Source organism: Ornithorhynchus anatinus, chromosome 1 (genome assembly GCF_004115215.2).
Source record: "Ornithorhynchus anatinus isolate Pmale09 chromosome 1, mOrnAna1.pri.v4, whole genome shotgun sequence".
In the NCBI taxonomy this organism is placed as follows: domain Eukaryota; kingdom Metazoa; phylum Chordata; class Mammalia; order Monotremata; family Ornithorhynchidae; genus Ornithorhynchus; species Ornithorhynchus anatinus.
In genome coordinates, this window is record NC_041728.1 from 16,868,526 (window position 1) to 16,896,228 (window position 27,703).

The 27,703-nt window shown below is 42.1% G+C and overlaps 1 protein-coding gene across 1 annotated transcript in view; it reads right to left on the reverse strand.

Annotated features, from left to right (window-relative positions):
• RASA1 (RAS p21 protein activator 1) overlaps positions 1–26,765 on the reverse strand; it is a 64,232-nt gene extending 37,467 nt beyond the window's left edge. The window contains exons 1-6 of the mRNA XM_007655646.3: positions 26,743–26,765; positions 10,667–10,819; positions 9,281–9,416; positions 3,847–3,917; positions 2,145–2,262; positions 764–795 (exon numbers count right to left, since the gene is read on the reverse strand). Coding sequence (XP_007653836.1) covers positions 764–795; positions 2,145–2,262; positions 3,847–3,917; positions 9,281–9,416; positions 10,667–10,819; positions 26,743–26,744 — 512 coding nt within the window. The 5' untranslated portion in view covers positions 26,745–26,765. The remainder of the gene's footprint in view (positions 1–763; positions 796–2,144; positions 2,263–3,846; positions 3,918–9,280; positions 9,417–10,666; positions 10,820–26,742) is intronic.
• Between the last annotated feature and the right edge of the window lie 938 nt (positions 26,766–27,703).

Below are 27,703 nucleotides of genomic sequence, written 5' to 3' on the forward strand. Positions count from 1 at the left end.
ACATCTATATTCAATAAAAAAAAGTTTTTTGATCTCTTTTCCTTCTCTCATTGACGCTTCTGCATAGATAAACTACATCCAGAAATGAAGCAGTGTGGCTTAATGGCTAGAGCACGGACCTGGGGATCAGAAGGACCTGGGTTCTAATCACAGCCTCGCCACTTCCCTGCTGTGTGACATTGGGCAAATCACTCAACTTCTCTTTGCCCTAATTACTTCCTCTGTAAAATGGGAATTAAGACTGTGAGCCCCATGTGGCAGGCCCCACAGGCCCAGACTGAGTCCAACCTGATTAGTTTGTCTACCCCAGTGCTTATTACATTTCCTGGCATATAGTAAGTGCTTAAATACCATTTTTAAAAAAGCCAATAAAAAAATGGAAAGGGGGAAGCAAGAAGAAAAATTGGTTACAAGTGTCAATTACATTTAATTCTTTATTTTAATTAGTAGCTTATTTCAGTTGTGTCATTTTTCACTTCACTTGTGGCACCTCTGACTAAAAACAACTTTTTCTAGGCCTGTGAAACAAATACAGTCCATTCAATGGCCCTCTTCCATGTTCTTTAAAAAAAAATGCGAATGGTGGTTAAAAACATTCTACTGTTCAAGGAAGCAGGACTTCATAAAATAAAAATCCACTCCCTTGCACAAGGTATTTAAAATGAGACAGTAATTGTTCTTTGAAAACAAGATTAGCTTCTTATGGCAAATAAACTGAAATTCACTGTCTTTTATTCTAGAAGGTAACTGGAAACCAACTTACAGTTTTCCTTCATGTGGATCTTCTTCCCGTACCTATTTAAAAGTTGAGATAAAGAAATTATGATAATCCTTTAAAGACATTTCTTCAACAGTTTGGAAATTTACCTCTCAATCTTTGCTTAAGAGGGAGAGCGAGAAAGTGAAAGTGAGAGAGAGTTGTGCGTGTGTGTGCGCGCCAGACATAAAGGGCGAAAGGAAGACCAAATAAGCAAAAGATAATGAAATATTGTGTGTGTGTATGTGTGTGTGTGCTTTCAGGTTTTTGACTATTGTTGCTGTAGGGATAAAAAGAGAGACATAATTACGGTTTTCAGTAGAAAGCACCCAAGTACTTATTAACACCTGGAAGCAACCAGACCACCCAGATGGGCAGCCCAAGGGCTACAGAAAGAGGGTTAGGGCCTTGAAGCTATTATCTGTGAGTTATCAAGAAACACAATAGAGATCTGCTGGGTCAAACATCATTCGGAAATGCCTGCTGAAAAGACTGACACCACTTTTGGAAGGTTTTCCTCTCCAATTATACCCCTGGGATGATTATCCCACAAAGAGGGAACTGGATACTGATGGAGGCCCCCTTCCTCTTTACCTCCCTCCCTCCACTTGCCCAGAATTCTTGTCCCCTGGAAAAATGGGGCAGGGGGAAGAGGAAATGGAAACATGTTTGATATTGCTGAGAAAATGAGAACCTCCCTCTGGGAGGATGGTAGCCTGAGATGCAGAGTCAAAACCAATGAAAGGAAGATATCTCTAAGAACTTGACACCGTTTGGTCGAGTCAGTATGCAAGCTCAGAAGCTACGGGGGCCACTCTGCACGAAGCTTGTAGATCCATGGATGTTACCAATAGATAACACCCTGAATTTAACTCTCTCTTTGAGCTGCTGAATTACAGCTGGTCAGATATTCTCTAACAGGCACCGGAGTAGAGGAGGCGTGTGCCTGTTTGAATCTCAGGAGCAAGGGAAACGGCAGAGCCATCTTAATTGAGTTCGATTACTTTTATGAATTAGTGTAAGGTGATTCTTAAAGAAATTTTAAATATATTGCAGCAGGAGCGAGAGAGGAAAAACATGAGTTTTTAATCTCATCTAACAAAACTAGAGCACCTTACCTGAACACAAATTAACTCAAATTTCTATAGCGCAGATAAAAAACAACTCCGGAATCCCAGCAGGATTATTTCATTTTGTAACAAAAAATTCATAAGCATTTATAAGAGAGAGTATTACCAATCTTTCGATTGATGTGTAATAATGCTTTGGATTTCAGCATTTTATATAAACATTAGGCAGTAAAACCTGATTTCCATTTTCTCCTACATTTTGAGATTTTATTGAATTGATGCATCCTTGGAAATAAAAAGGAGTTATTAATACTTACCACCTCTTCAACCAGGTCTTCTACAATAAGGCCTTGCTCGTCCGTCCTTAGATTCGTCACCCACATCCAACCATCTTCTAATTCATTATGGACGATGAACATATCTCCTTTAAGGAAACTAAACCCAAACACAGGGAGGTTATTAAAACGAAACCAAGGCCAGTAAATGTACGGAAGACATTCACTCGAATTAACTGATCTCCGTAACAGAATCCACCCATTTATCTGATGGACTGATCCAAGCTTATGGCAGCACGGACAAATCAGTTGGATAACGGAGTGTTGGGAGATTCTAGGGGAAAGGCAGAGAGCACAGTCAAGCCAATATCTCTCCAATCTTTACTGCGTAGCTCTCGCCACAGAGGCCCAAAATGTCTCTGCTCACACCCACCGCCACATCCGCCCTCCGGCAGCAGGGATCCTCCTTCCCAGATGGCTGTGCATCCACCACAGGAAGTCACTGGAGGAGGTGCGGGGAGTTGTGGAAGCTGGGTGCGCAGTCCAAACAGGAGGAAGGACTTCGGCTGCACAAGCAGTAGGCGTAGCCTCGCAATGGTTGCCTTTACATCAGCCTCCGACTCACATGCCCAAGGAGGCACTGCAAGCAAGGAGCTGCGGCCCCGACAGAGCAGCTGGTGGCAAGCAGAGGCTGAGAGGGGGAGCCCGAGGGAAGTCAGCTCTGCGACTTGTAGCAAAATAGATCATCTTATGGGTTACAATAATTTCCACCATTATGAAGCAATTTAAAAGACAATGGCAACCGGAGTATCTTCAGTGGAAATACTAAAATTTCAAGGGACCGACCGAGGGACTGGCCCATTTCGGCAACACTCGTGTCTAGCTTTTATTGCACCCTCAAAAGTCGGTCCATCTGTGAAGCAAATGTTACATTTATCGGTTTATAAATTGCTTCCAAAGAGTGGCCCCAAATTTCCCACACTACTGCACCTCGGTTTAAACTATTACCAGATTAGCCCTGGGGATGACAACCGCTATGCGGGCTGTAACACGAAGCCATTTGAGGTGGTCTAGCAGCAAGGCTGAGGTCAGAGAGCAACCTCCTGTACGCTAAGAGGAGCGAGAGTCAATAGTCTGTGTGAAAACCCCACAGCTCCAGGACTTCCAGGCCAGGAGCCATGGTGCCCCACCACACAATCTGCGGAATGACTGCTACAGTCATCTTAGGGTAGAAGGAAAGGGCAACTGGGAAGGACGGGGTCTGAGACCTTCTTTCTCCAATACCAGTCAGTCCAGGAATATTAGGGTTAGGGTCAGCTCTAAGTCTTCGCTACTGGGGGAATGGGATCCACCTAAATGACAAATGTTAAGGAGGAATGACAAAGGTTAAGGAGAAGGGATCCACCTAAATCCATCATGGATCCAGAAGGTTCTGGAGCGAGAACTCCGGAGCATCAGCAGGTCCAGACTACTGTACTAGGGTTGGTTCTTCAAGGGCCATTAGAGACCCCCAATCATTATACCCCTAACAACAAGGACTGAAGTTATTTGGCCTCTGGTCCTTCCCGCTTCTGTCGGGAACTTGTAAAAGGTGATGACTACAAACCCAGAATGCTGAGGAGAGTATTTTAGGAAGAAGTTCTCAAATTTAGATGCACCCAATAATTCATCCAGAATATTAACAAATTTGAGAGATGACCTGCTGAAAATACTTTAATTTTCCTTAATCAAAAATAAAACATACCTTATTTCATCAGTGTCTGGGACTTTAGTATACGGCAGTATGGCTCGTACACGCCTTCTATCTTCCACTGGCTGAAACAAGAGTAGTGACTTTTTCAGTACTCACAATTTTCTAGTTTCAAAATATTAAAAAAGCCCCTTCCTTACAATAGAATGTAGGCAAGTGGATCTAGCCATTCAAACGTCACAACTCTTAATTTCATTTTTAAATTTAAAACTAAAGATGTATTCAGGTAAGAGTATTGAATACTTCAATTTAAAATATCTCTTTGTAGAACTTGTCAAGAAAAAATATCTTCAGTGTGTAAAAACAGCACAATTCTAAACGAGCAACATTTAAGAGTTTAAATTTCTCTCTCATAAGATTAGATGTTCAAATAATCAGTAAGCTATGAACACTGAATAAAATAGTCCAGGTCATGGATCACTACAAAAGTATGAACAATCAGAAGATTAAGATCTATTTTGCAGCTTCATCCTCTTTTAATGGAATCAAGCTTTCTTCCCTTAAGATTCAAAAAGCAAAAATAAAATTTGCCTCCCAAAAGTCCACTGGCATGTATGTTTCACAATGGCTTTATGGCCTCGAAATCTTGAGCAGCTAAAGAAAATCTACATCACAGGCAGATTCTAATTGTGAAAAAGGCTAGAATATTGAAAACAGGGACTGAAAAGACATTTCCGACAGCAGCAGTCAGATGGGCATTGGGCTCTTGCCAAATGCTTCTTCCGGTCTTAGGAGACCAAATTTCATGATAGAGTTAAAGCAAAAGGTTGATTCTGTTAAGAGAACCATGTTCTGTAGAAAACAGGAAGTACCCCCATTTTAAAAAGTTCAGGCAAAACAAATCTTTACTGTGCAAGGAGTTCTAAGGTCACAATTTTTTAAGAAGTAGAAATGCAATTTCTCTCTCCCAGGGATAAAGGTAGTCCCATCTGTGTAGCTGGTCCTCCTAAACCCAAAAGGTATTTGGACTTTCCAGGGGTTTGCATCCTTTCCCAGAGGTTTTGCTGTAGCCTTATATTTTGAGGACGAGGAAAACTTCCTGCTCCTAACGGGAGTAAAACATAATGAAGCCACGCAGTGCTTCTCCGGCACTTCTCCTCGTCAAAAGTATTTACGGAATGCCTACTGTGTGCACAAAAGTGTGCTCAGTGCTGGAGGACATACGATACAAATAAAAGATGTAGTCTCTGCCTCTGAGTAACTCTCAACTCTCCCAATACACACGTTTACTCTAGGACTCTGCTGAGGAATTAGGGGACATTTTTCCAACAACATGTGTATGTCTAGAAAGAACACAACGCTATATTGGAAAAAAAACAATTGTTTGCACATGGCCAACACAAGTCAAACCATTTGTACTACAATGGACATTTTTCCCCCCAAGAACTTAATGCCTGTATAATAGGGAATATGCACTTGGTTCTCGCAGCACTCCTGTATATCCCTCGTACATCTACATTCAATTAAATTGCATTTATTGACTGCTTACTGGGTTTAAAGCACTGTACTAAGCGCTTGGGAGAATGCAATATAGTGAACAGACACATTTCCTATCGACAATGAGCTTGCCTTCATGCTTTCTTTCAAGAAAGAGCATCAAACTAAAGAACTCTAAAAAAAAACAAAAAACTGCTTGTGATATCTAAAAGAAACCTGTCTGGTATCTGTATTTTTGAGGCTCATACATTTCAAGCTTTACTGGCATTTTTAGACATCAAAATCATTAAAGGCTCTACACTTTAGAAATTAGGTATTATTAAAGATTAGTTAGTTACCTTGCGTCCTCAACTACTTTAGCTGTGAAATTATGTCTAGGAAGGAAGGCTAGAGGACAGAGGAATGCATTGGGCTTCTCTACCCACTCTGCTGTACTGTACTCTTCTAACCACTCAGTGTACTCTGCACACAGTAAGCTCTCAATAAATACCTATTTCTTTTGTGCTATTTTCCCCTCACCATTCTACTTCCTCCATGAAAAGTAGCTCTGGAAAAGAGGGGAACACAACTAAGCCCAGGTGGAAAGATTTGAAGTCAGAGTTTCTAGTTTCACCAAACATGAGATTCAAAAGAAAATGAAACAAACAAAAAATCTAGCATGGTTTGTTTCTTGCCTGTATTCCTCTTGAGAACTCAATGTCTCAAGGAAAAATTCACATACTTGAGCTCATTCTCTCTACTATAAAAATTTCTAACCTACCAACTTTGAAATTCCACTCTCCGATTACAACCTCCTTCACCCACCTTTCTCTCCCACATGTCCTTTCTCTCTGCAAAACTGCCCCATCCTTCCACAGCTACCTGATCTTTATCGCCTCCAATAAACCCAAATTATCATACCCTACTTGGTCTTCCTAACACACCTACCTATTCTTGATGTACGAAACCAAACACAGTCCAGAAGGTGAAGGAATAAGTGAACCTTCGACTCTGCCCTCTCCACTGAATTTAACTCCCTCACTTCCCTGTCCCCTGATCTCACACTATCAAACCAGGTACTCAAACCAGGAAGCACTGTTGGCAGAAATCCAGACATCAAGCTGACCTCATCCATTTCAAATAGGCTCACCTACTTTAATTCACCCTTTCCTTCCCCTAACAATTCTTCTCCATCCTTGAGTCTCACGCCCATTCCCTGTGCCAGCTGTTTCTCACTTGTAAGTTTCTCCTCAAAGCCTCACATGCTTCCGTATTCCTCATGTCTTGCCCCTCATGACCTGGCCACCTATTTCATCAATAAAATGAAAAGCAAACATGAACTCCTTCAAATTTCCCCGTACCTCTTCTGTTCCATCTTACTCCTCATCGACTCTCCCATCCTTTCAAGAAGTAACTCAAGAGCTCTCCTGTCTCCTCTCAAAATCTATCCCCTCCACCTATGCCTCCTGCCCCATCCCTTCACACGTTAGTAACATTTGCCTCCTCCCTGTCATCTTCAACTGCTCACTCTGCAATGGCTCCTTCCACTTGGCTTTCAAACAGGCCAATACATTCCCCATCCTAGAAAAAGCCCTCCATTGACTTCACTACACCCTCACTACATTTCCCTCCTACGATATTTTTCAAACTCCTCACGTGAATGGTCTGAACTTGCCTCCACTTCCTCTCCTCCGAGTATCTCTTTGGCTCCCTGCGATCTGGCTTCCGTCCCCTCCACTCCAAGGAAACTGCACTAAGGTCAGCAATGACTTCCTTCTTGCCTAATCCAAAAGCCTCTATTCCATCCTAATCCTCTACTTCAGTGCTTTCAATACCATGGATCACCTCTGCCCCTGGGAAAGTCTAATCTTGGCTTCACTGACACTGTCTTCCTCTCCAAATCTACCTCTCATTCATTCATTCATATTTATTAAGCGCTTACTGTATGCAGAGCACAATACTAAGGGCTAAGAAAAGTACAGCACAACAATAAACAGTGACAATCCCTGCCCACAACAACCTCACAGTTTTGGGGGCGGGGGGAGAGACAGACATCAATACAAATAAAAATAAAGATATATACATAAGTGCTGTGGGACTGGAATGGGTGGGGGGGGGGGTGTAGAAGCAAAGGGAGCAAGTCAGAGTGACACAGAAGGGAGTAGATGAGTAAAAGTGGGGCTTAGTCTAGGAAAGCTTCTTGGAGAAGATGCGCCTTCAATAAGGCTTTGAAATGGGGGAGAGTAATTGTCTATCAGTTTTGAGGACGGAGGGTGTTCCAAGCCAGAGGCAGGATGTAGGCCAGGGGCCGGCAGGGAGACAGGTGATAGCAAGGCACAGTGAGAAGGTTGGCACTAGAGGAGCAAAATATGAGGGCTGGGTTGTAGGAGAGAAGCAAGGTGAGGTAGGAAGGGGCAAGGTGATGGAGTTCTTTAAAGCCAGCGGTGAGGAGTTTTTTTGTTTGATATGGAGGTGGACAGGCAACCACTGGAGATTTTTGAGGAGGGGGGTGACATGGCCTGAACGTTTTTGTAGAAAGGTGATCCGGGCAGCGGAGTGAAGTATGGACTGGAGTGGGGAGAGACAGGAGGTTGGGAGGTCGGCAAGAAGGCTGATGCAGTCATCTATCCGGCATAGGATGGGTGACTGTATTAACGTGGTACCGGTTTGGATGGAGAGAAAAGGGCAGATTTTAGCGATGTTGTGAAGGTGGGACTGACAGGATCTGGTGACCAAATGAGTATATGGGTTGAATGAGAGAGAGGAGTCAAGGACAACACCCCAGCCCCAACTTTTCTCCTCTGAAGTCTCATATTTCTTCCTGCTTTGAAGACATCACGACTTGGATGTCCTGCCAATACCTCAAACTTAAGTTCAAAACAGAACTCATTTTCCCACCCAATCCCTCTCCCTTCCCCTCAACTCTCTAATTACTTTAGGCAATATTACCTCCCTCTGGCACAAGCCCACAATTTTGGCATTTTCCTTGACTCATCTCTCTCATTCAACCTGCATAATCTGCCTGCCACCAAATTCTGTTGGTCCTGCCTTTATACATAGCTCAAGAATAATAATTATGGCATGTGTTAAGCGCTTACTATATGCCAGGCACTGTTCTAAGCACTGGGATGGATACAAGCAAATTGGGTTGCACACAGTCCCTGTCCCACTCACAGTCTCGATCCCCATTACAGATGAGGTAACTGAGGCACAGAGAAGTGAAGAGACTTGCCCGAGGTCACAGAGCATATAAGAACCTGACCCTTCCCCATCCAAATTACCACCACGCTGGTCCAGGCACTTGTCAAACCTACTTCAAGGACTGCATCAGCCTTCTCACTGACCTACCTCCTTCCAGGCTCTCCCCCAACCAGTCCATATTTCATTATGGCGCCCAGGTGATTCTTAAAACACGTTCTGCAAACTTCTCCCCATGCCTCAAAAACCTCCACCCATTTCCACAGACGGAAACCTTTTATCACTGTTTTTACCAATTCTCTCCTACCTATCTCCTCTCCCACTATAACCCAAACAGCTCACTTTGCTCCTCTAACACCAACCAACTTACTGTACTTCAATTTCATCTTTCACTCTCAACCCCTCGCTTGTGTCCTTCCTCCAGTCTGGAACTCCCTCCCCACTTCACGTCTGACTGACCACCAACCTTCCCACCTTCAAAGCCCTACTAAAATCCTATCTCCTCCAAGGAGCCCTCCCAGACTAGTCACTCTTCTCTGTCACCTCTGGACTTGGACCTGTACTCCCTAAGCATTTACCCCACCCCAACAGCACTTATGTATTTATCACTATACTCTGCTGCTCCGAGGGCAGGGATCGTGTCTACCACCTCTATTATATTGTCCTCCCAAACGTTTAGTATAGAACACTGTACAATAAAAAAATACCATCGACCGACTGATTGATTCACAATGACGGCAAAGAAACTTAATTTTCACAGATGTTAAAACGCTCAGCAAAGTTGACAGTAAAATAATTTGAAGAATTTACTTGCCTCTGGAGGTGCCACGGGGTACAGCAATTTTTCTCCTTTCAGTAAACAAGACACATGACTGTAATAACCTATCAAATCTGAGAGCGAAGAAAAACGCCTTCCACCAATGTAGTAATCACCACACATAGCAATAATTCTAGAACGAGAAAACAAAAATTGAAATGTAAATGTGATAATTACAAAGATGAAATTTATAAAATGGACTTCACTTTCATTTTAAATTAGATTTGACAACCTAAACTTCAGAGTCTATGCTTAGAGAAAGATTAAACAATGCTCTTGGAGTTTTTGCTAAGCTTCAAATGCATTCTCTAAATAGCTTTCATTAATTATGAAAAATTCTATGTCCTTCAGAGGGATTGTCTTAATAACAAAATGTGTGACCTTACTTTGAGTAAGAAAAAATTGGGGGGGGGGGAGAAAGAGTAATGATTTTATCAACTTTTCATTTTAAACATCTTAATATAGACACTCAATTTAAAAGGTTTTATTTCCTTTGCCAATACATAATTGAGGATAGAAATATTTACATACACATTTGTAGAATTGATAGCAATGGTCAATTTCAGCTATCCATATTACAAATTTAATTATTTTCTTTACTTGCCAAAGAACCACCTTAGCCAAATGAATACAGCTGACAATGTTATTATTAGAAGTAATCTGCTTTTAAAAAGGACATTATAATTCTGGTATTTGTTAAACACTACGTGCCAAACACTGTACTAAGAGTTATGGTAGATACAAGATAAGAAGGTCCCACATGGAGCTCACAGCCTAAGTAGGAGAGGATACTAGTACTGAATCCCCATTCTGCAGTGAGGAAACAGAGGCAAACAGAAATTAAGAGACTCGCCTAAAGTCACGCAGCAGATAGGTGGTGGAGTCAGGATTAGCACCCAGATCCTCGGACTCCCAGGCCCATGCTCTTTTCATTAAGGCATGCAAAGGATGCATCCAGACCTCACTTAAATCTAGACTCTTAAAAAGAGGTGCCAAAATCGTTATGAGTACTCAGTTTTAAGACATTGAATTGCCCCTACGGGAACCTGTTAGGTTATTTGTAAACCTGCCCCTGGTTATTTACAATTTCAACTTTCCACCCAACTACTGTTTCTTTACAGTTCTTTCCTTTTTTATTGTTGCTAGAAGTGTTCATTGTCAATGTAAGTTTATATTTTTTTAGGCCAAAATTCTCTATGGAAACAATTTCCAGCAGCATATTTTATGCCTGTAAATAACTGATTAAATCATTTAATTAATAGTTTCTTCCAAATAGTTACAGAAAACTGTATGACCTATCATGCAGCCGAACACAGCTTTATTTGATATGTTGAATGGAAACACATTTACACCTCAACATCTCAAACAATATTCAATACTTACCTAAAATGATTGACAACACTTGTTTTGCTAAGGAATGAAAGTACAAATGACCCTGGCCTCCGATCACTCTCCCGTATAAGGTAACTGCCAGGTTTTCCTGCTTGCCGGAGACGTTCTTCTGCGATCGTTCTATCCAGTTTTCCATGATACCACCTGGAGAACAAAATTTCCAAACTAAGAGATGAACAGATAGAGAGACCACCCACATAAATGCAAATGTATTTAAGATATCCAAATTATTTGATAAAATTAGAGTTGTTTTTTCACAGCATCCTGAACCCGAAGCTTTAATAAATTTTCTTTGCTTTTCCAGTGACTCACGTTACTCTTAAAGTATATTCATTTTTCTGGACTGGAACTGTCTTCAATTTTTCTCTCTCCATTTCTTTAACGCTAATTCCTTCCATCAGTGATATCTACAGTGGATACAATCTGTTCCACATCACTGAAAAGTGAAAACTTGACCTTTGGTTTACCATTAGAGACTTTTTTTTTTTTATAAAGGGGCTGCCTCAATTCTCTGTAGAATTTTATTGGCCATAGCATTATCTGCCCTTCAACCTTGGTTTATCACTGTCCTGGATAACATATATCCTTACTCGACTGTAAATTCCTAAAGTGTCGACAAATTCTACCATACTCCCCTAAGCGCTTAGTACAGTGTCCTGCATCCAGAAAACACTCAATAAACACCATATCAATATATGGAATTTACTGAGTGCTTACTATGTGCAGAGCACTGTTCTAAGCGCTTGGGCGAGTACAATAAAATTAGCCAACACGTTCCCTGCCCATAATGCTTACATTCTAAGCTATATTGTGGCCTAAATGTTCACAACTACTCTTTAAGCCCTCCTCTTCCTGTGACCTTTGGAACCCTCTCAAAGCCCTTTCAATTTCCTTTTGTCTAAATATGTTCTACTACATAAAACATTAGTTAGTTGTAGTATCCATTAAGCGCTTATGTGTCAAATACTGCACTAAGTCCTGGGGTGGATATAAGATAGTCAAATTAGATAGTTCTTGTCCCACATGGGGTTCAAACCTAAGAAACAGGAAGAGTAGGTATTTTATTCCCATTTTACCTTATTCTGACTACAAGTTTCTCTTGCCCGAGGTGCCCCTTTCTATAAAAGTGTCATAGATGTACCTAGGATAAATAAAAATGCCTCTTGGCACTGCCTTGGGTGGGAAATTATAGTACCTTCACGATTGAGGCTGTGGACGGAGGGGCAGGGTGGCATGTGGTGGTGGAAGGAATGAGCATCAGCCATTGTGGCCACTATGTCAACATCCTCACAGCACTGAATGCTCTACTGTCCCCGTGAGCAACACAGAACGAAAACAGCAGAGGAGTTAGGTGTAAAAATAGGACTGTTTTAACTGGGGGAGGGAGAAACTGGCAACAGTAATGACAGTTGTAGCATTTGTTATGTGCTTACTACGTGCCAAGCATTTTTATGGTATTTGTTAAGCACTTACTATGTGCCAGGCACTGTACTAAGTTCTGGGGTTAGTTAGTAGAGTTAGTAGAAGCTAATCAGGTTGGACCCAATCTATGGCCCACAGTCTTAATCCCCATTTTACAGATGAGGTGGCTGAGGCACAGAGAAGTTAACAGATCTACCCAAAGTCCCACAGCAGACAAGTAGCAGAGCCAGCATTAGAACCCAGGTCCTTCTGACTCGCAGGCCCATGCTAAGCCCTGGAGAAAGGACCAAAGAATCCAGGCAGACATGATCCCCGCCTCACAGAGGGCTCACCGTCTCGGAGAAGGAAGAATAGATGTTTAATCCCCACTTTACAGATGAGAAAACTGAGGTTCAGAGAAGTTAAGTGACTAGGCTGCAAGCTCCTTGTGGGCAGGGATACTGCCTACCAACTCTATTGTACTGTACAGCGCTCTGCACACAATAAGAACTCAATAAATACCGCTGGTTGATTGACTGATTGCCCGATTGCCCCAAGTCACATAACAGACAAGTGGCCAAGAAAGGATTAGAACACAGGTCCTCTGACTCCCTGGCCACTAGGCCACACCACTTCTCTGACTACACCAAAATGATTTCTGTGACACTGAAGTCCTGGTCTAACAAAGTGTGTGTTATATTTGGAAGCAATGAGAATCCCTCAAAACAATTCACCTCACATCAACCAAGTATCATTTGTCTTAAGGAAATTTCTACTTCCCAATTTGCAAAGAATATGAAGACTTTGCTCTACTGAGTTTTAGCCTTAAGGGAGCAAAAAGCCCAAATGGCAGTGCTTCTAAGCCACCTCCTCATTAAAATGGATAAATTGGTACATGGAAAAGTGGTAAGTCTTTACAAATGCCCTCTTCTTTACAATGGATAGAACACAACTAACCTGTGGGACTGTTCTGAGGAATGACTTATAAAATGCTAAAGCAAAATGCAAAAAGGGCAGTGGGCTCTTGAATCCTGTAGCTATCTGTTAAAAAACACCAGCACTTAGAACAGTGTGTGGCACGTAGCAAGCACTTAAATAGCATAATTATTATTACTACTGGTTAAAATATGGGCTCAACTGCATAGAAGTAAATTTGGAAGTACGAAATGGGGTGCGGAACTGGGGCTTGGGTATCCAGTGGGAAATGCAATCATCTTAATTGCAAATCTTTATGACATCAAGTGTACAGGATACCTGTTTTTAAAAGTTTTAGAAATGCTGACACACACACATTTCTCCTGAATTATATGTTCACTGTTTTGGGTTCTTGATTGATTTTGGATAAGATTAGAATCACGAGACATTTAAGCAAAAAAAAAAATAGTCCTATCTTTAATTCATCTTAAAGGTCTTAGGCAACTGAACTGTTTGCTGTCTGGAAGCTGCTTCAGAACCCCTCATAAAACAAAGAAAATAATAGTTCAAATGGAATGTTGACGGGAAAACACTTCTTATAATAATAATAATGTTGCTATTTGTTAAGCGCTTACTATGTGCAGAGCACTGTTCTAAGCGCTGGGGTAGACACAGGGGAATCAGGTTGTCCCATGTGGGGCTCACAGTCAATCCCCATTTTACAGATGAGGTAACTGAGGCACAGAGAAGTGAAGTGACTTGCCCACAGTCACCCAGCTGACAAGTGGCAGCGCCGGGATACGAACCCATGACCTCTGACTCCAAAGCCTGTGCTCTTTCCACTGTTATAAAATATTAAGATAAAAGTTTCAGCTTCATGATTTCTAAAATAATCAATTTTACAGATACCTTAAGGTAAGGGAAACCCTTGAAGTGAAATGTATTACTTTGTACCCGTATATTTAACATTAAACAAATCAAAGTCAGTAGTACCAAATGAATGAAAATTTAAACAAAGAAATTCTCAAGGTTAAGTTGTGATAATACATATCTGGCGAGACCAAAAAATTGGTTATCCTACCCAAGTTGAAGAGCTCACTAACACTTAGAGGAGGTAAAGAATTCTCCCTCCAGCACTACTTTAGGTAGGCATCCATTACCTGACCATTAACCATTATTTTAGAATGCACACACAATTCATTCAGGCCCAAGACTCTGTTTTCAAGTCATCTTATTTGTAGATTTAAAAAATCTGCCCACTTCTGGATGCTCAGTTCACCATTAAGATTTTAATCTGCTGAAATTTTATTTCCTAAACATACTAGCTTCTTTTCATACCAAAAGCTCAGAAGCTTTAAAGACAAAGTGAAACTTGTCAACACTTGAACAAGAAAATTAACCGCTGTTAAATTATTCACTCTGCTATGTAAAGTTTTAGTGTCCTTAAAAAGTAATGTTAAAGCCCTTTCAATAGGAAATAGCTTTTATGGTTTTAACAACTTTTAAACTGAGGTGCCAAATCATTTTTTACAACTTGAAAATTCTTTTCTGCCTCTTTTTAAGGATTTATTACCTAGGACGTGGATAAAGAACCCTAAAACTTACTCCTCTGTCTTGGATGAGTCTAACCCAAACAAATAACTGAACATTACTAAAATTAATCTTCTAAAAATATTTACTGAAGTTTATGCTCATGTGCAGAGTATTCACACTTACTTCCAGACCATTTATTAACAGATGTGAACGCAATAATCATTGAGCTCAGTTCCATATTTTGAAGAAAATGTAAAGGAAGCTTTGCAAAACTGCCCCACACCAAAAGCACTGTATATTAACCCAATTCTCCCAGGACACAAGCTGTATTCTTGCAAGACCACCACATTAAGATAAATTCACACTGTAACACTCACTGTAGCTGATGAATGCACCTGAGCTCTCTCTTCCCTAGACTGTGAGCCCAACATGGGATAAGGACTCCCCAACCTGATTTTCTTGTAATACTTAGTACAGCACAAGTACCATATTTATAATTATTATTATTGGCACCATGACAATCTTTATTTAAAAAGCTGAAGTTGTGCGGCCAACATTCCCTAACCACATTTTAGTGAGAAAAAGTAAAAACGCACGTTGAGAGGATTGCGCATGTTCAAATTACCATGATCTTTTAAGTTTTAAGCAGCAATGTACCCAACCCCTAGAACTATTTTCTCCTAATGGGTTGGGCATTATTCTTTCAAACCACTGGGCAGTTGCTTAATTCATATGCTGCTCCAGAGAAATGTTAAGGAAAAGAAAAATCCCAAAGAAAACAGAATCTCAAAAAACTTAATGAAAATATACATGGAGAAAACCCCAAATTGTCCAACAGTTCACACTTGGTATCACGTGGTTCAGAGTCTCAGTCTGCATAACCCAGTTAAGAGGGGAATAAAGCTGATTTAGCTTATTTACCTCATGTAGACAGATACCAGAAAATTCATGCGTCTTAATTTGGATCCAAAAAAAAAAAAATCAACTGTCAGGAACTTGTTGTCCCCATGAAGCAAATTAAGCAGCTGAACTGTGGAGGCCTGCTCCTCTACCTCATTTGGACTAGGTAAACAGTAGGCGCTTAACAAATACCAACATTATTATTATTATTATTAAACACAACCTATATATTTTTTTAGACTTATTTTCATCTTCGTGTTAGGCCTGAAGCTATACATTATATCCATCTCTCTTTCTAAAGTTAGGAAGTGAATACAAATGAAAACATTTTAGCAGAGATTTCCATTTCTCAGTTTCTTCTAGCTTCAACTTTCAATAACTGGTCCTTGCTTATAACCTTAGTGTTGCACTAAGCAATTATAACAAATATTAAAATGTGTAATCATCTTTCAATAACAAGAAGATACATGCTAAATTAGTTTAACCATGATGTTGCTATTTAGTAAAATGGCAATTTTACGCATGAAATTTGAATGAAGAGAAGCAGCTCGAGATAGTTTGCAAGAGGAGAAGGGGAAGTCAGTGTCTGATTTGAGGATCCTCTTTCTGCTAACTTTTCCCTGAAGTTTACTCAACCCTCTAGCCACTTCCTTGGTAGCAGAGCCTTACTGTAAAGAACAAGGGATTGAGTGTCAAGACGACCATGTTCTCCTCCAAGCTCTGTCTGCTGTGGGTCCTTGAATAGTCACTTAACTTCTCTTGGCCTCGGTTTCCTCATCTGTAAAAATACGGATTGGGAGTCCCATATGGACCAGGGATAGTGTACAATCAGATTAAATCCCTTGATCACCTGTCCCTCCTACCTTACCTCGCTGGGAGACATGGGAACATATCTACCAGTTCTGTTATATTGTACTCTCCCAAGCACGTAGTACAGTGCTCTGCATACAGTAGGCATTCAGTAAATAGGATTGATTAGTTGATTATTTAATATCTATCCCACTGCTCAGCCCAGAATAGGGACTTCATATCATCATTACTATAATCCCAGGAAATCTGAAAAGCTAATAGAATGAGGAAAATACTACATTAGCAAACTATTTATTGATTCCCAAAACATCTCCTTTTTAACTATATGTATGCAGTGATACATAAATCTACCATAAACACTTCAAGGTAGGAGAGCAATAGGGAAAAACAAGGGGAGAATGAATGGGAGTGAGAAACCAGAAAAAAGGAAAAGAGAATCTCTTATGCAGAGGCTTCATCAATTCCAACGGGACAACAGGGTGAGGGCCAGGATTCTAGAACCGCTGCATCAGAGAGTACCCCCAGTCTCTGGGGGATCAATCCTTAGTCGGCTGCCTGTGTGCTTCGGGCAAACAACTTCTTTTCAAAGGGCTTTGAGACTGGTAGGGGAAGTGGGCATGGGAAGCTCATACCCGGCCCGTTCCCACTGAAAACCAGAAGAATGGCAGCAGAGGAGGAAGAAAAACAGCAACTTTTTTGTCCCCCCCACCCATCCTTTCCTTCTCTCTCTTCTCCTTCCTGTCTCCCACTATCCACTATCCACTCTGAGCCCCAACCCTCAAAGCCGCTACGCTGCAAGTGAAAAATTGGCAACCTGGCGCTATTGGTAGAGGGTGACTGATCCACCCCAAGCCCACAGAGCTGGTTTAGGCAGCTCTGGCAGTCAGGACGTCAATGCTTCCTGCAGTTTACGCCGCACAGCCTCCAGTCGTTTCACGTAACGAAGCAGTCTGATTCAATCCTGCCTGTGTGTTTCAGACTAGACCCACAGAAAGGCACGAAGTTCGGAAAAATGGTATTCGTGAAGTTCTATGAATGAGCACTGAGGTAAATATGAGGTCACCAGATTGGACACGGTCCCCGCCCTTAAACGGGTTCCCAGCCTAAGAGGTGGGTAGGGCAAGTATTTTCTCTCCATTTCAAAGGTGGGGAAACTGAGGCACAGAGACGACTTGTCCAAGGTTACAGAGCAGGCAGTTGGTAGCACCAGGACTAGAACCTGAGTCTAAAAATCTCCTGATTCCCAGTCCCATGTTCCTTCCACTTCCACTCAAAACCACAGCACAGTGGGGACTTCCCAGTGCTTAGAACAGTGCTTAGCACACAGAAAGTGTTTAACAAATACCATCATTATTTCTCCAAATGGTTTAAAAAGTTAAGAAGGTAGATTTTACATTTTTTCTTTCTTCCAAGGCTGAGATGTCACCTGCCCCAGAAGTCAAAATTAGAAGCAGGATCAGTCCTTGAGTGATAAGTCCCAACACCACTAGCCCCAGCAATTCCGAGGAGGGAAGGTAGCAGAGCAGAACTAAATCTGACTGCAACTGCTTTCACTGTCATCAGGACTGATTTCAAACTCTTCCTAATCTCTCCTATTTTATAGCTCATGGGGAAAGTGACCTTGGGTTATGGGGAGAGATTCAGGACTCAGCTGCACTTCAAAGATAGGAAAATAATTGGGCTTAGTTACTTCCACCTGGGATGTCTAAATTTTAACATCTGCTCAGATGGACTGTATTTCGCTTAAATCGTCATGAACCTGTGGTTTATCATCTTCTTGTTTGGAAGAAGAAATGATGCTTCAACAGTCAGTTTCAGAAGCTGTGAAACCTTGTGGTTTCACTGAATGACTTTAGGAAGCAACTTCCTATTCCAATGGTAACTTTTGCTTGTAAAGTTGTTCTCCCCCTAATCTACCTAATACATTCTCAAATAGGGCTCTCTTTGCAAACAATGGGTGTTTCTTTTTCTGCCTTTCCCTCAAACTCGAAATTGCTACCTCAAGACTTCTGGAACTATAGCAATTCTGTTGAAAACGTGTATATACACCTGGAAGTCAAGAGGACTCACTGCAGCCTGTGGGCAATGAGGTTCTGGTTCTCCGCGGTTCTCTATGGTATCTTGGGCAAATCACTTAACTTCTCTGGGCCTCCGTTTCCTCAACTGTAAAATGGAGATTAAATTCTATTCCTTTCTACTTGGACTGGGAGCTCCAAATGGGACAGGGACTGTATCCAACCTGATAAAACTTATAACTACCGGAGCACTTAGATCAGGGCTTGACATGGTAAGCTCTTAACAAATGCCATAAAAAAAAGGGCTTTGGGTTTGAGAGACAGGGAAGGTGGCGGTGTTGTCTACAGTGATGACAGCCATTTGCAAGGAGCTTCTGAAGGTGCTAGACACTAGCGTGGCTCAGTGGCAAGAGTCCGGGCTTGGGAGTCAGATTCCCAGTTCTCCCACTTGGCAGCAGTGTGACTTTGGGCAAGTCGCTTAACTTCCCTGTGCCTCAGTTACCTCATCTGTAAAATGGGGAACAAGACTGTGAGCCCCATGTGGGACAACCTGATCGCCCTGTATCCCCCCAGCGCTTAGGACAGTGCTTGGCATATAATAAGCACTTCACAAATGCCACCATTTTTAGTAGGATTACTACTGCTACATTCTGAAAAGAATTACAAATCAAGCTGGGTCTTCCAGGTGGGTCCGTAGCCACTGTGGTCCTCCTTCCTCAAACTTTCACCTCCAGGAAGGGAAGTCTTTCCTGGCCTCCTCCCCCCGGCCCCTCCCATCCGTAACATTCCCCCTGAAAGGACCTTCCGAGGCAGTCAATGAGCACTGCCATTCTAAAATGGCACACTCAGGAAATCCATTGGGAACCCGAGGAAGGAACAATCCTTATCTATCTTAAATGGAAGTGAAAGTCTCCAGGAGTGGAAGGAAACTGAAAAATGTGAAGACCATTGTTTAACTGGACAAATTGGAGGGGAAAAGGGAGGGGAGACGAGAGCAGTTCGACCACCGTGTTCAACGGTCCGCTACGTTCTGCCTCAACGGATTTGAGAAGCCCCTCATCCACTAACTGCCCCTTCCCCGCAAAGGTGCAACACCCGATTAAAGCATGCCGACTGCCGTGGCTCTCCGGCTTTTACGCCTGAAAAATGATTACTGCTTAGTAGATCGCTCAAAAAATTCAGGTGGTACAGAGCTCGAGTTGTTTCCTACCCTAAGCAGGAACCTGGTTGGTACACGCTGTCGCTCCAAGCTATTACAAAAGACAGCCCTGCAGGAGTTAGCAAGCAAAGGGATAAAACTGTAAGCTCGTTAAGGGCAGGAAACATCTGCTAATTCTGTTGTACTAACGCCAAGCGCTTAGGACAGTGCTCTGCACATAGTAAGTGCTCAATAAATACCACCGGTTGACTGACTGAAAACACAGAAAAACTGTTATGGCCTTAGATTTAAGGAAATTGAGGAGTACTCCAGACAAGGATGGGAGAGAGGGGTAAAGCCCACACCCTACAAATTCCTTGTGAATTTTTATCTATACATCCTGCTACTTGAGAAATGCTAAAATAAAAATACAATCCCTACCTATTTAGTACCTGTTTCTGATCAATATTGCTCTGCAGCAGTTTCGCCAAATGCTGAATTGTAAAAAAGTCATTTTCCACAATTTACCTAGGAAATCTTTTGCTTTGGAAAAATCCAATTTTATGCAGGAAATGATTGCCTTTTTAAACATAATAGACGCTAACTTCCTCTGACTTAGAAAATGGAAAAAAAAAAGAACCTGGCTTCTTGACTGCAGATTGTTTTACTGTATTTCTACATTATTTGCTATTACCCTAATAGAAAACAAGGCTAGAAAAATAATTTTATTGATTATAGACAAAACACGAAGTCTTAGCTTTCGCTGCAAAAGTATCAGAACTGATTGGAAGCAGTAGAGCCTCGTGGAAAGAGCCCGAGCCTGGTAGTCAGAGGACCTGAATTCTAATCCCAGCTCCATCACTTGTCGGCTGTGTGACCTTGGGCCAGTCATTTAACTTCTGTGCCTCGACTTTCTCATCTGCAAAATGGGACTTCGGTGGGGATTAGACTGTGAGCGCCATAGGGGATAGGGAATATGTCCAACCTGATTTAGACTGTACGCTCGCCGAAGACAGGGAATGTATGTGCCAGATCTTATGTCATCCTCTCCCAACTGCCCTGTACAGTACTCTGCCACAGTAAGCACTCAGTAAATGCCTGACTGATCAACCACCACAGCGTATAAAACAGTGCTTGACACATAGTAAGCACTTAGCCAATACCACAATAATATTAATACACTCCCGCTAGTAATGATAATAATGATGGTACTTGTTAAAGGCTTACTGTGTGACAAGCACTGTGCTAAGCGCTGGGGTAGACAGCTTAAAATCAAGAGATGTTCAGATGGGAGACACAGTCCCTGTCCCACATGGGGCTCAAAGTCTCTATCCCGTTTTAGAGATGAGGTGACTGAGGCGCAGAGAAGTGAAGTGACTTGCCTCTACTGATAGCCCCAAGTGGGACAAGGACTGAGTCCAACCTGAATATCCTTTATCTACTCCAGCATTTAGTACAGTGCTTGGCACATAGTGAGCATTTAAGAGATACCATAATTATTTGTTGTTATTAGCTGACGCCCAATGCATGTTTTAAAATACCTAGTGAAAAGCATTACTTTTTCATTTCTTATTCCTTCCTAAAAAACAAAGATCTTGCCGAAGCATCTCCCATCCACACCAAACAAAAATAGCTAACACAAGGTAACTTCAGAAATACCTCAAAACGTGCTTCACATACAACAGAGCTACATTTCCTTAAGGAATCACCACCTCAGTCTACATTTTCACAAGTGACAGAGGCTCTAAATTAAAATTAAATTAAATTTAAATCAAAAGCCATAGCAAAGAAGAGGAAATGCAGTCCTCTTACCCTAATATCTGCAAATGCTGGACAATTGAGAAATGCAGAACAATCATTTTTTTTGAAATGGGGTAGGGGAAAGAGGAAATAATTACATCTAGCATAAAACAATGCCAAGGAATTTAAGTCTTTACTGCTGGCAAAATTAGTATTCTTAAACACCAAAAGCATTCTAAGCAAGAGAAAGTACTTCACTCCCCACAAGAAGCATATAAAGAGAGACTCATAAGTGACCATCTTAATGTGGGGGGGGAACACTGATGCAAATCTAAAGGTTATGACAAAGGGATCAGCTCCTGAATAAACTTCTCTTGGGATATTAGTTGTGACATTCATTAGTTCTTACTGTGCGCAGGTCACTGTACCAAGCGCTGGGAAAGAATACACACTCGGAACTGGGCGGAGGCCCTGGCCTTGCAGTTGCGGGCGGGGGGGAGGGGTGATTCAGCTAATAGACACTGTGTTTGCTAAATCTATTATTTTTATCACTTCAAAGAAGTACTAATTACTATGTTTCTCTTACACTGCTAAAATGTGATTCTCAGGCCTTCCAAGTAAATAATAAAAAAAAATTAAAATCAAACCAAAAAAATGTTGGCTTATGTGGGGAATTTTGGCTGATCCCAAGTCATTCCTACCATCCACTATCATTCCTATAACTACCCACGTGGCCAGAACTGCCAAAATCAGATAGCTTCTTCTATGTGCACCAGCTCTCTGTTCACTGCTTGGCAGAGAGTTAGCGCTTGTGTGAAAAATCTTTGAGACCAGTTCCATAAAGCAGGAGCATAACGGAATAGCAAAGCAGAGCTCCACATGTGGACTGGACTTGACTGCCTTGTGGTTTGGATGTCGCATGCCAATATGCTCGTCTGAAGTACGGTGACACACTCAAATATTACTTATCCTTTAAGTCATCAATGTATATACTGAACACTTACACTGTGTGCAGAGCACTGCACTAAACGCTTGGGAGACTACAATAAATCAGTGGTGATAGACAAGTTCCCTGCCCATAAAGAGCTCACAGTCAGAGGGAGAGACAGACATTAATATAAATAAATCGGTAATACAGAGTTTATACATATGTACACAGTGGTGTGGGGCTGGGGCAAATACCAAATGCCCCAAGGTGACAGATCCACATGTACCGACCACGCACAAGGGAGAGGGAGCCGGCGAAAAGAGGGCTTAACAAGGAAGGCCTTTTGGAGGAGACGTGACCTTAATAAGGCTTTGAAGGTGGGGGGGGGGGGGGTCTGACATATATGGAAGGGTGAGGAAGTTCCAGACAAGAGGGAAAACGTGGGAAAGGGGTCAAGCGGTGAGAGAGACAATCAGGGTAGAGCGAGCAAGCCAGTGTGAGAGGAGCGGAGTGTGCAGGCCAGCATGCAGTAGGAGATCAGTAAGGTGAGGTAGGAGGGGACAAGTTGACTGAATGACAGCTTGTAACAAAAGCAATTAAATCAATCGACTAATAAAAGAAGTCAGTATTCAAGACTGCCCTCAGTGGGCACATAGGAAGCTTAACAATACCATAATTATTATTATTATTAAAAGGGGACCGGCAACAGACACAAGGGAAAAAGAAAAAGTCAGAATAAAAATGAGAGGATAAGGATGAATGTAAAATGAAAGTTGGGGCTGGAAGAGCAGAGTTTTGGGTTTCTTGGGGCTCAAGGTCCAACACGCTCTTCCCATATAGGTCCCATCACCGCCTCTCCTAACTATGTTTCCCTGCACGCAGTGTCCTCTCTCCTTAACTTTGATTAATAGGTCCAGTAGATTCATAAATGGAGAATAATAACGACAATCATCATAATAATGGTACTTGTTAAGTGATTACTACGTATCAAGCACTCTTCCAAGTGCTGCGGTGGATACAAGATCATCGGTCCCTGTCCCACATAGGGTTCATAGCCTAAGTAGGAGGGAGAAGGACTTCATCCCATTTTACAGATGGAAAAACTGAGGCAGAGAGAAGTTAAGTGACTGATCCAAGGTGTAGGAGCCAAAATTCAAACCCAGGTCCCCCGATTCCCAGGTCTGTGCACTTTCCACCAGGCCACACTGCTTCCCTTGGAGGGTGAAACCTGTTCACCATCCTACAGCTTTCTTTAAGATTCCAGACAACTGTTGTCTGTAAACATGGAAACCAAAAGTTAATAATACAAAGACAAAACGTCTTGTTTTTGCAGGATAACTCATGTGACATTTTGGATCCTGCCTTAGTTTCCCACCTCTTCTGCAATATTTTTATCCCTCACCACCTCATATCAATATCTGGCCAAAAAAAAAAAGTAATCTATAGTTTACTCCCTCTAATGTTTTCTCAGAAGGTTTTATTATTCCTATAATCATCCTAGGGTTGGGGTGTTTTGTTTCGTTGATGGTTTCTTCACATTTTAGAGTGCTGCCTTCCAAACTGGGGGCGAAAACTCAAGAGTTTGAGGAATTTCAAGTAGATGGGGGAAACTGCTGCCTTCTTCACTCCAAACCGCTAAAGAAAGGGAGATGAGTAACTGGCAGAGTAGACTCATATTATACATAAAATAGGGGATTTCAGTTTCCAATATTCGTAGCACCACAAAGAGGGGCATTATGAGTATTCCTTTTCTTTACAGACACATCATCAATGGTATTTATTGAGCACTTGATACAGAGCACTGAACTAAGCGTTTGGGAGACTACAGACAAATGGACGATGAAGTATTACTGAAGGCGAATGTGGCTTGGTTACATTAAAGCTCCATTTCATTTTTTTCCAAGGATTTTACGTATGTCCGTTTGGTTAAAATAGGATAAAGATTTAGACCCGTTTGGGGTTTACATTAATAAGAATTTGGGTAAGAATACATCGATTCCTACCTTAAAAAAAAACACCAGAGGGAGCTCAAGGGCACAAAGTAAAAAATATAAACAGGATGGCTACTGTAGCTGCTCAATTGTCTAGGTGTGCGAAAATAAATAATGCATTTCAGACCTCTTTCCAGGGTTTGCTTTGACCTCAGCGGACACTCGTGCATTACGCCCTCCCCCCCCCAATTCCATTTTTAAAATGGATTGATAGCCATATACATAGGCAGTGAGTCAACCTTACTTACTGGCTGCTTACTATGTACCAAACAGGGTACTAAGGGCTTGGAAGAGTACAGTGACAGAGTCCGTAGACAAGTTCCCTGCCCACAAGGAGCTTACAGCCCGAAAGTTAGGAAAGCTTTAAAAAAGTGTTTACAACCTTTTAAATCAATCGGGGTTAATAAATATCTACAGATTACCTGCCAGGCTGCTCTCTCTTTTAAGTTTTTATACTCAAATGATCTTGTTTCCATTGTTTCCTAGCCGTTAATTTTCCAACTTCCTTTCCCTTCCCTTTCCAAAATATTAAATTTTAAGCTATTTCCTGCATGAATGAGAAATTCTGAGGTTTAATACCAAAGGATGAAAATAAACTATTACCAATAAACTAAGGAAAAGCTCAGGCACTATGCCAGCAGGGGGAAAAAATGGAGCACTAGAATTTTACTCATAAACCTTATTTTGACAGGGTACTAATCTAATGACTTAGTGTGAAATAAGATTTAAAGTTGATAAATTGGAGAAAATATTTTACAACAACAGTAATTAAATTCATTACATTGTACTGCAAAGTAGCATACTAAGGGGGGAAAAAAAACAGGTGACAAAAAGGCAAAAGCTCAGTAGCAAGAGACTGGGGAGTCAGTCGAATCACACGAATCCCTCTTCATTATCCTAGCTCTTCTCCCTCCCCACCCCTGATTATGTTTTTTGTTAATTTTCAGATGTTCATCTTCTAAACGCCCCTCATTTTAGACTCAACCACCTCCGACCACTGATCAAGCAGGAGCTCCTGCTTCTGCGGCTTGAAATGCCCGTCCCCTAAATTTCATATCTCATTTCTCACAGCCCCTCCCTAAAAAGTCCCCACCTCCGAGAGGTATTCCCCAATGAATCCCCTTGCCTTCCTGTTTGGGGAGTGTGCCTTTCACCAAAACAATCAATGGTATTTACTCAGTGCTTCCTCTGTGCTGAGCACTGTCCTAAGTGCTTGAGCACTTGCATTTCTTCAGTATGATCCCCAAGCAGCTAAGTAGTGGTCTGCAGTGAGTAGGCACTCATACACTGTCTGTAGTGAGTAAATATTGTTAGTGCAAGCTGAAAATGAGCTGGGAACGTAGGTCAAAATCAAGAACGCTAAGTGGCACTGCATTCGACCGGAGGATGACGCAGAAGGCTCAGGGGGGAATTCTTCTCCTGCACTCTCTACTGGTCAGCACCTTGCGACAGTAGATCATGCACCATGTGACAGTAGATCGTTCACCTTGTAAAGTTTGCAAAGGAACTAGTGAGCTTCAAAGAAGAGCTACAACATAATAAAGATGTGTAAAATAGGTCCTGTGAAAGATTAAATGAAACGATGGCTAAGCACTGGCCAAGCTACTGGATGGCGGGGACCACATCTTCTATTCTGTGTTGCCAAATATCTAGTAGTCCTCTGCACAGAGTAGGTACTCAACTGATGAAGATGAGGACAGTGAAGAACAAAATCAATGGCTTAACTAGCTTCACCTACACTAGAAGTATTGGTATGAGAATGCAGACAGTTCTCCAAAACACTGAACAAGTTGAAATGGGCTTAACAAAACAGGAGAGATCTGGTTGAACCCAAAAAAGAACCTGGCTGGCAGGGTGATTTAAGAGCAAAATGGGCTACATACTAACCCGTACCATCCTAGGGCCACAATTCCCACTTGCCTTACTCCACACTTCGGCAGAAAAACCGAAGCAACGGCAGCATGTCACCTCCTCAAAATGCAGAATGTTGGGAATTTCACAACTATGGCCGTCACCGTGGCTGTAACTGTTGGACCTTGAGCCGCAAGAAACCCGAAACTCTGCTCTTCCAGCCCCAACTTTCATTTTATATTCATCCTTATCCTCTCATTTTTATTCGGACTTTGTTTTCTTTTTCCCTGGCGTCTGTTGCCGGTCCCCTTTTAATAATAACAATAATAATTATGGTATTGTTAAGCACTTACTATGTGCCAAACACTCTTCTAAGGGCTGGGGTAGATACAAGGTGATCAGGATGTCCCACGTGGGGCTCACAGTCTTATTCCCCATTTTATAGATGAGGTAACTGAGGCACAGAGAAGTTAAGTGGCTTGCCCAAGGCCACAGGGCAGATGAGCGGCGCAGCCGGGATTAGAACACACATCCTCTGACTCCCAAGCCCGAGCTCCTTCCTCAAGGCCACACTTTATTCTTAGACAGTGGCCCTTTCGAGGGCCAGGAATCTTATCTCATTCTCACCTGTGCATACTGCTTTAAGAGTTTAGAGCAGTGCTTGGCCCATAGTAAGTGCTTAAGAAATGCTATTACTACAACTACTAAAAGAGGAGTCTCCATCCTTAGCGCTCTTGAAAAAAAAAATAGGCACCCAACTCTTTCGCTTTGCTCGGAAGGAACAGACCAGCTCTCTCAGTGTTCCCTTTCGGCTTTAGCATTCTGTGATTCCAACTTACACTCACATGAAATCTTCATTGGAATATGCTGGAATTATTCATTCTTTGCCTGAGTTAAGAAGATGATCTTTATCACATGTGATTTCAGTGTCATCATCAGGAGTATTTTTGAGCCCCTAACTTGACAGCTGGGGAACATCTGGAAGTACATGACATGGTCTCCGCTCTCGGGGGGCTTAAAACCTAAAAGACGAGGTACCAGTATTAAGGTGAGGTCAACGTATCAGACATATCATTCATCTTCTGATGACAAATTAAGTTGAGGTATCTGCAACTGCCAGCCAAATTCTGTCGGTACACCTGTCACACTTTTAAAATGTCAACAATTCACCCTCCCTTCTGTGTCACCTATGCACTTGGGTCTTGATTCTATTTACTGTGTTCATGTTGTCTTGTTTTTGTCTGTCTCCCCCAGTTAGACTGTAAGCCTGTCACTGGGCAGGGATTGTCTCTATCTGTTGCTGAATTGTATATTCCAAGCGCTTAGTACAGTGCTCTGCACATAGTAAGCGCTCAATAAATACTATTAAATGAATGAATGACTGTGACCCTTAAACACTTTTGATTCTCTTTCCCCACAACGGCCCCACAGTATTTCTGTGCACAGTCTCTTACACTCTGCCATTTCCTCTATCTTCCATTGATTTTAATGTCAGTCACCCCCCACACTAGACTGCAAGCTCCTTAAGGGCAGGAATGGGGTCTACCAACGCTACTGTACTGTATAGTACAGCGTTCTGCACTCCGCAAGCCCTCAAATACAACTGATGGATTCTGGAAGCCCATTTCTTCCTCTCCATGCAAACGACTGTCACGGTGGTCCAGGCCCTTGCTTACCTTCTTCCAGCTGGCTGACCAGCATCGGCCTGCTCCTGGGTTTCCCCTGCCTCTGGCCTGATCTGGCCACTGCCTCTTCTCCCGACCACCAAGCTGGCACTCTTTGCTCCCCTCCTGCGAACCTACTCAC